At 30.8% G+C, this 9,553-nt stretch overlaps 1 protein-coding gene across 6 annotated transcripts in view; it reads left to right on the top strand.

Moving 5' to 3' along the window:
- Positions 1 to 9,553, top strand: part of LOC124420081 — a 131,544-nt gene that overhangs the window by 33,472 nt on the left and 88,519 nt on the right. For all 6 annotated transcript variants that reach the window (XM_046951828.1, XM_046951827.1, XM_046951825.1 and 3 more), the window contains one exon: positions 1,007 to 3,035. In XM_046951828.1, coding sequence (XP_046807784.1) covers positions 1,158 to 3,035 — 1,878 coding nt within the window. In that variant the 5' untranslated portion in view covers positions 1,007 to 1,157. The remainder of the gene's footprint in view (positions 1 to 1,006; positions 3,036 to 9,553) is intronic.

Raw genomic sequence — 9,553 nt, 5'->3', positions numbered from 1 at the left:
TTAGTAACATTTGAATTTTAAATAATTGTTTTTACGTTTTATAATTAAAATTTTTCATTCTACTTTTGAAACTGAAAATAGTTGTTTATAATTTATTGAGTTCCAATACAGGTATGTTCAGAGAATACTTTGTGTGTAAGAACAAAGTATTGGGCTTACTTAATGGATTTGTATTTTGTTCATATCATAATCTTGTCTGATCTTTTGGTTTAAGAACAAAGTCTTGGGATTACTTAATGGATTTGTACTTTGGTCTCTAGGTGTTGGTGCCGACTGAAAAGAGGTCATCACATGTGTGTGATTGTAAACGGAAGTTATGTTTTTTTCATCTCGGAAGTTAAGCAACGGGACGGCAATAGTCAGAGATTAGATAGCTCAAGTACTTGAGCAAAGAGTCACCTACGTGTGAGAAGCATAATGAGGCGGTGGTGTATCGTCATAGAAGCTCACTCTTCGGCATAAATCTAAAATTACACTGAAAATGATCCATTTGTAAAATATATGAAAAAATTCATACATTGTACGAAATTATAAGTTCATTTTACGAAATGTTTCTTAATATATATGAAAAAAGTTTTTAATGGTAGGTGTTCACGTAAAACACTTGGGCGTAAATCTAAATTTACACTGAAAATAATCCATTCCTAAAATATATGAAAAATTTCATACATTGTACGAAATTATAAGTTTATTTTACGAAATGTTTCTTAATATATATGAAAAAGTATTTACAAAATGCTTTTGTTCATTTGTAAAGAAAGCCGATTCTTTGATAAAATAATATTTCATATTATAAACGAAATTTTCATAAATAGTAAGAAAAAAGTTGTTTGTATTTTGCTCAACTTCTGATGTTTATCATTTGTCATTAATATAATTAATAACTTCGTAAAAATTGTCGATCATGTTATATAATAAATTCTTAATTGTTGTTTTTGTTGAGTTTAACTTTTCGTAAAGTTATACATTATACTAAAAGGAGTTCATTTTCTTAACTTTTTTTTAGAAAACCTAACTAAAGACTTAAGACCAAAAATCAAGTCATCATGAAAACTTAATTAATATTCAATAAATGCAACAATAAAACAATTAAAAAAGATAAGTGTAAAAATTCAATTTAATAAAAAAGAAAAAAATCATAAAACACCGTTTCTTTAATGACATCCGGTGAATGGGATTTACGTGCCCTTAAAGCACTCGAAGAAGAAGAACAAAAAGAATTTTTGGCCTTATCACAGAAATCCCTCTTCGAACCACCCTCACCACCAGCACAAGCCAAACAGATAAATGCACAACATTTAATACATGCCGCCTTAAAGGAACGTGATAGAAGCCAACAACAACCGCCGTCACTGGCAGCCACAGCGGCCACGGCAGCAACAGCATGTAATGCCACAAATTATATGCAATTGCAGGCACAGCAATTACTTAAATTACCCACTATCAATGAACATCACAATCATCAATATTTGCTGAAGCATAAAGCAAAGACGAATAATGAAAGCAGCGGAGGAAGACTTAAGTTTACGAAAGTTTTATCATTATCGGCACATTCCCTAACAAATCGTTTTGCTGGGGGCGGCAGTGGAGTTGGAGGTGGTTTGAAAAAACTTAAAAGAACTAGTGGCTCCAATTCACCCAGTCATTATGGATCACCCACACCACTTTACACACCACCCCCTACAAGACGTTGCAACACTTTACATCATTCGCAGCCACAAGCCAGAAAAGCCTTTAAGACTTTACAGCAATTGGAAAAACAAAAGCAGGAACGTAAACAGGAGGCTCTCAACAAGAATCGTACTTTGCAACGTATAGCAGGCACCAATAAAACCTATTGGAAATATGGCATACATTCAACGGCCAACTCTATAACGCAGCAACATCAACAGCAAAAATTGCAACGAAAGAAAAGTATAACCTCTGAGTTGGAATCAAATACCTCCGATGAATTGGGCTCAGAGGAAACACAACCCATAGACAATGTCCAGTTGTTGCAAGAGGAACGTGAACGTTTAATGGAATCACAAAGCAAGGAGTTGACAACTACTCTAACGGATGATGAAACAAATGCCGAAGAAGTGGGTTCATGTTCAGTGCCACTGGCCACAGACTCTATAGAAATGATGAGTTTAATGTTAACAGCTGCCTCAACAGCTGTTAAAACACAACCCGCTTTAACAGCAGTAACAGCAAATGGCAACAACCCACCACCACCACCGCCAGATATTGCAGCAACTAGTGTCGTCGGTGTTGTTGATAACTGCAATGATTTTCCCAAATACTTTACTCTTAATCATCATAATCTAAGTGGTGCTGGCACTACTGCCTTGAACAACGAAAATGAAGAAACTGTTGCTTACGAAGCTTTTCATAATATGCTCTCACGGCGCAAAAGCTTTGCGGGTGAAAAACTGTTGAGAGCTCAAACCTTGCAAAGAAATTCAAGTTTACAACATGATGTTATACAACAGCAGCAGAAAACTCAATCACGTAATGTTAACAGCAACAGACAACTGTTAAAGTCTTCATCTGTTGAGGCTCCACTATCATCGTATTTAGATTTTAACATAAATTCCACAACCATTATAACAAATCCCCTAATAACAAACATAAAAGCATCTAATAAAACAACGGCGACAACAATGAAATCTGTTAAAACCTCATGCTTATCGAGTAAAAAACTTTTAACTCCGGCTGCTCTCCTGACAATACCCTATAATAATGGTACAACAAACGGTGAACAGCAACGTGAACAACATAATCAAGATTGTAATCAAATGTGTTCCAGTGAACTTCATCATTATCTTCATCATCAACAACAGCAACATTTACATGTACAGAATCCAGCATATCATTCGCAGCATTTGTTGGCACAGCAACAACATCATCATCAACATCATCATCATTTGTTGGATGGCAATGACTTGAATACATCATCATCGTTGATTATTGACGATGAACTTGAGGAACATATCAAACAATGTTCATGCTCCTGTAATCATATGGGTTATGGCAATTCAATGGATTACCAGGTAAGTTAACTCTTTGTTACTTTATGGTTTCTTTTAAAGGGGGGAGTGGGCCAACAGTTACTTTTAAATTTCTTGTGGCAGCACATTTCAATACAAGTGACCCAGAAAATATTTTATAATGTTTCTTTAGCTTAAAGAGCCACCAGTAAGTGAAAATATAATTTTCAACTTTTAATATTAATGTGAGTGTTAAACCTTTGATAATAAATGTATTTGGTGAGATGAAACCCTTAAATATCCTTGAATGTTGTTGTTGTTTTTTTTTTCTCATTTTACATATAAAATAATGTTAATATTTTTAAGGGGAAAGTAAAAAAATGTGGGAAAATTTATATTCATTTTAGTGAAATTAAATATTTATTGTGTTGAATTCTTTTTTTGAAAGGATAATATTTTGGTTGCGTTTGGTTTTAAAATTAATCATAAATTTGCATTTACGGCCTAGTTATTTTTAATTTATCATTAATGAGTTTTGAAGGGAGTAGGTTGGTTGGTTTGTAATTCAGGCTGCAATAGATGCACACGTGGGTCCTTTTGGTCCCTTTGTGATACCTGTAAATATATGAAAAGAAAAGGGGAAGAGGATATAGAAAGTTATGGTAAGAGAGATAGTGAAGAGAAATTTAGGGGGTATTAATAGTAGTAGTCGGAGATAAGATGGTCAGAGAGAGAGAGAGAAGTTGAAGTACATAAACGGAAAAGAGTCTCGAACTTGAAAAAGCCACTGATCAGTGCTATTTGAGTATGTGTGCCTGATAATGGCGTTAAGGTTATCTATTTTAGTCCCTGATAATTCTTAGGTGTCCTCCAGAAATTGATGTCCCAGATACCGAAGTAGGATGTCCTTCAGTGCCGGACAGTGGCAAAGAAGATGTTCTATTGATTCCTCTACTTCCTCATCTTCATAGCTTCTGCAGTAGTCATTGTAAGGTTAATTAGTTAGTTAGTTTGAAAGGAGGATGTATACACATCTGAAGAAATACACCTAGGCCTCTATTGGGCCTGTTGTGCGCTCCTTAACCAGTGCCACGGGTGGGTATCGAATCCACCACCTCCGGTCTACCAGACTAGAACACTAACCACTAACCTACCGGAGGCCACAGTCACTAAAAGGTAATCCAAGTCGCATTGCGTGGTTACCCAATTTATAGTGTCCAGTGATGACAGCTATAGTTTTACTGAGTTGGTTTCGGCTGTATCATAGAAGATGGTCCGTGCGCTCTTTATCAAGCGTTGGACATATCTTCTTTGTAGGAGTATAAGTTGTCTCATTTTCCCATCTTGCTTGTGAGAGTTCATTAAACATGTTATCCATAAGTCTTTTGCATATTCCTATCGGAATACTGCATAAATGGTCTATGTCCGAGTTGGGCAAATGCATACCCGCCTTCGCGAACTCGTCAGCAATACAATTGCCTGTAGAGTCCCTGTGTCCTCGTACCCATACAAGTACGATGTTTGAATGTCTCGCCATACTATTTAAGGATGTCCGGCATTCCTGGACTAGCCACGAGTCCCTGATAGGTAGTATACACCTGTCAGGGACTTAATTGCAGCTTGATTGTCGGTAAAGATTAGGATATCTCTGTTTGATATCTTATGATACCAGAGCCAGTTTGCCGTTCTTTTTATGTCGGCCAGGATTCTAAATGTAATCCTGATTCCAAATTCTGGAATGAAAATACCGCTCCTACTCGTTATCCTCGTTTTGAGCCATCTCTGTACACGGATAGGCTTCGTGGGGAGCGTATTTTCCGAGATGATGAAACTTCTATGGAGGAAGGACTTGGGGACGCAATAATCAATATTTACCGGTAGATTTCCTATCTTAATGGTAATACTAGCGTATCCATATAGTTCGTACGACGTTATTGTATTATTATACGTTTATTGCATTCAGTCTGAATGCCGTCATGAGTGCTATTTTACTAGCCAACAAATCCGTCGAGATCCAATTAAGTAGCACGAAGAGGGATTTCGTCAAAGTTGATCCCAGCGATCCAGTTATCAGGATCGACATTTTCCTTAGAACATTGTCAAGGAAACAAGCAAATATTGAATATTTCCGATGAGTTTCAAGAAAGTATCCAAAATTGCATTCACATCCTAATACGACTTAGGCTACATACTATGTAATTGTTTTGAGGGGCATTTGGGGAAATTGAAATTTGCAACGTTTACTCATCGTTTTAGGATAAAAGTGTTTCTCATAAGTATAAAACTGATTTAAAAAATATACATTTTCTTCTTCTAGAATCATAGAATAATTCTAAGTATAAACATTTTTATGTAAATTTTCAACGCTGTAGAGTAGAAGGGGGGGCCATACGCCACTTTTTTTGAGGCGGCCTCAAATCAAAACCACAATATATATTCTTAATTTTTTTCTTTGTTCGGATACTAAGATGTGTTTTATTCCTTTAGAACTTTCCTAATTTACTTATATGAATGGACATTCATATAAATTTTTAATTTATCACACAAAGTATAATAAACAAGATATTTATTGTTTATTTCACATAAATAACCCAAAAAATTTAAAGAAATAATTACTTTTTTTTAACCAAATTTTGTTCTACATCACAAGCATTACATATATTTGGCAAATGTGCCCCAGGGGAGGTTCTGGTGTCTCTATACTCGTACTTTTATCATTGCATATTTGAGATCAAGTTTAAATTATTTAATGTGATATAAAAATATTATTAAATTTAATTAAAATATCATTATAGTGTAAGTTTCCAGTACTTACTATTGAATCTTTCGTCTTGTGTAATGACCACCCTAATGGTTAAGAAAGTTTTCAGTTGCTAAAATTTTCCCCTAGAATTTTGTGATTCTGAAGACGCAACAAATATAAGAACATTTTTTTTAGTTTTAAAAAATTAAAAAAAATATATATTTTTTTTAGTCTGTTTCGTCTGTAGTCAAAAATGGAATTATCTCAATCATCTCAAAACCTCAATTTTCAATCTTTAAAAAATTTTGTTAAATGAATTTTTGAAAATTAAAACTTTCTGTACCGGATGTTATAAAGGATATATATTATTATATATGTTATAAAGGATATATTTACAAAAAGAATGAGCTTAATAGCTCTCAAAGTTTTATCGCACCTGCGAGGTGAAGTTTAAAGATTTCGGTAAAATGGCAATTTTAGCCAATAATTAAGTAAAATTTTATTATTACAAATTGCTACTATTTTATTATTATCTCCGAGTCCATGAAAAGTTATTTCTTATCAAATTTTGTTATTTTTAATGATGAATATTGAATATACAAAAACTTAATTTTGATCCCGGTTTTAGAGGGTTAATGATTTATAGTTAGTTAGTTGGTTAGTTAGTTAGTAAATTGGTAAATTAGTAAGTTAGTTAGTTAGTTATTTAGTTAGTTAGTTATTTAGTTATTTAGTTATTTAGTTATTTAGTTATTTAGTTATTTAGTTATTTAGTTATTTAGTTATTTAGTTATTTAGTTATTTAGTTATTTAGTTATTTAGTTATTTAGTTATTTAGTTATTTAGTTATTTAGTTATTTAGTTATTTAGTTATTTAGTTATTTAGTTATTTAGTTATTTAGTTATTTAGTTATTTAGTTATTTAGTTATTTAGTTATTTAGTTATTTAGTTATTTAGTTATTTAGTTGTTTAGTTATTTAGTTATTTAGTTATTTAGTTATTTAGTTATTTAGTTATTTAGTTATTTAGTTATTTAGTTATTTAGTTATTTAATTAAACTTAAAACTTTCGTTACATAATTTGAACAAATTTTGCAGAAAAACAAACTTTTTGCAAGTCCACCTCCAATCTTGTCAAAATTTTAAAGTATTCATTATAATTTACATGTATTTTACCCTCTACTTAAACTAAAAAACATTAGACAAGTTTGTTACTCTGCTCTACATATTTTTGAAATAATAAATAATAATAATAAAATAAAAAAAAATATTTTATAATTTACAAAGTTTCAGCTCCAACAACAAAAAATAAAACTTTTTCTTTTACTTCTTACACATCCATTCATATGTATATAAAGTGCCTCCATTAAGAGTAAAAAACAAATTGTTGAAAAACAAAATACTTCATAGTACGAGTTTATGTTCGTAAAATAATGATCAACAGAATGTATAAGAAAAGAAAAAGGAAAAATCACTTAAATTTACTTGACCAAACTTGAATATGCTCTACATGACCATTTTGCATACATGAGTACAATTTGTTAAATTTTCCTGTAGATCAGAGTGGGAAAACTAAAGTGGTAGATTCCATTCCTTTCCTCATATATGTAAATGTAAAATAAAGATTTTTATTTCAAAATTAAAAAAAAACATGTTCTAACGTTTGGATACCTTGACCCCTTGGGAATCTTTTGGGTTGCCATATAAAAAATGTTTTTGTGCGTATGTGTGTGTGTAAGTAAAACTATTTACTCATTGCACGTACATAAAGATGTACATGAACGCCTTTTTTAAATAAAAACATCATCTTTTATGTAAATCTGTTGCCATCGTATAGTTTTTTTTTATTATTTTAATTTTTTTCTATGACGTTACACTTTAGTACATATAACTTTTGATGTATAGAGTTATACATGGATGTATGCATGTAAAAATTTGGATGAATCCAGAAAAGTTTTTTCTAGTCTATAGACAAGGGTTTATTCTATGCATATTCTATAGATAAGTCTAATGCCTAGTCTAGAATAGTCTATTTCCTTTCATATAGACTAATATATTGTCTAGTCTATAGACTGATATATTGTCTTGTTTAAGGACTAGTCTATAGTCTAAACTATTATCTAGACTTTTGACTAGTCTATATTATAGGTTATGGTCTGATCAAGCCTTTTGACTAGTCTAAAGTCTAGACTAGCGCCTATTGTTTAATATAAAGTCTAGACTTCAGACTAGTGTATAGTCTAGATTATTTACTAGACAATAGTCTATTGTCTAGACTAAAGTCTATAGACTATTGTCTAGTCTATAAAGCCTATACGCTAGTCTTTTGTCTAGTAGAATAGTGTAGATTATTTTGCAGTATATAGTCTAGTCTATTCCCAAATATTCTGCCGTAGGTAATGAAAAGTGTTTCCACTGTAAGTAAGCTTTACTTGTAGTACTTAAAACATTATTTCAATTATAACTAACAAAACGGCAATAAATATGATATCCTTGTAATATTTGAAATATATTACTTTTATTAAAATAACCAGCAGCAAAATCACACAATACTAAGTATACAACATTTTTACAAGAAAAAAAAGAATACTTCAAAAAAATTTTGCAAGAAAAAAACTCAATAATTTTCATAAAAGCAAAATAAAAACCAAACACAAACCGATTTTTACCTAATAAAATATAAACAGACACGTATATTACGACCACTAAACTGAACAAAAATAAAACACAAAAAAAATCATATTTTCACTTAAGTGTATTTAGGTTTTTGTTGTTGTTGTTTTATATTTTACAACAAAAAAGTACTTATTCTCATATATATATAAACACATATGTATGATGTATGTATATATTTATATTTATGTATTTAGAACATTAAGATGTACACAAGTACAACCAACATCTTCTTCACCTTTAAGAAATGAGCCCCCTATAAGCAGGCAATAAGAATGTAAATAAATTTTAAGAGCTAAAACAAGCAACAACAAGAACATAAACTACAAAAAAAGCCCATGAAAATATTTTATGATCTGACACAAACACCAGCACAAATACTCATGGTAAACTTAGAAATACATAAATGCAGCAAAAGTATTTAATGTTAAACTTTATGATGAACTTAAGTGTTTGGGACAATACACAGTATAAGAATAACAGCTAGAACAATAACAAAAACTACAATAAATAAACAGTAGAAAGCAGCAAAAATAACAACAATGAGATATAAACTAACAACATGATTTTACACAGATGAGAAAGTGAAAGAAAATACATTTATTCATACTCGTACAATATACATAAACATGTGAGTAGACATTTTGTTTTCGCACGAACATAAATAGAAAACTCACAAATACACTTACACTTGATGTAAATGTTCAGCATAGAAAGGTTTTCATACCTGTGTTGCAGTTAAGACATCAAACTACAGTGGGATTGGACAACAAATTAATTAAGAACAAACTAACTACTAACTAACTAACTAACTAACTAACTAACTAACTAACTAACTAACTAACTAACTAACTAACTAACTAACTAACTAACTAACTAACTAACTAACTAAATAACTAAATAACTAAATAACTAAATAACTAAATAACTAAATAACTAAATAACTAAATAACTAAATAACTAAATAACTAAATAACTAAATAACTAAATAACTAAATAACTAAATAAATAAATAAATAACTAACTAATTAACTAACTAACTAACTAACTAATTAACTAACTAACTAAATAACTAACTAAATAACTAAATAACTAAATAACTAAATAACTAAATAACTAAATAACTAAATAACTAAATAACTAAATAACTAAATAACTAAATAAC

The sequence above is a fragment of the Lucilia cuprina genome, chromosome 5 (genome assembly GCF_022045245.1).
Source record: "Lucilia cuprina isolate Lc7/37 chromosome 5, ASM2204524v1, whole genome shotgun sequence".
Taxonomy (NCBI): Eukaryota; Metazoa; Arthropoda; class Insecta; order Diptera; family Calliphoridae; genus Lucilia; species Lucilia cuprina.
The sequence above is the reverse complement of the archived record's forward strand: the minus strand, read 5'-3'. Positions and strand labels throughout refer to the sequence as shown.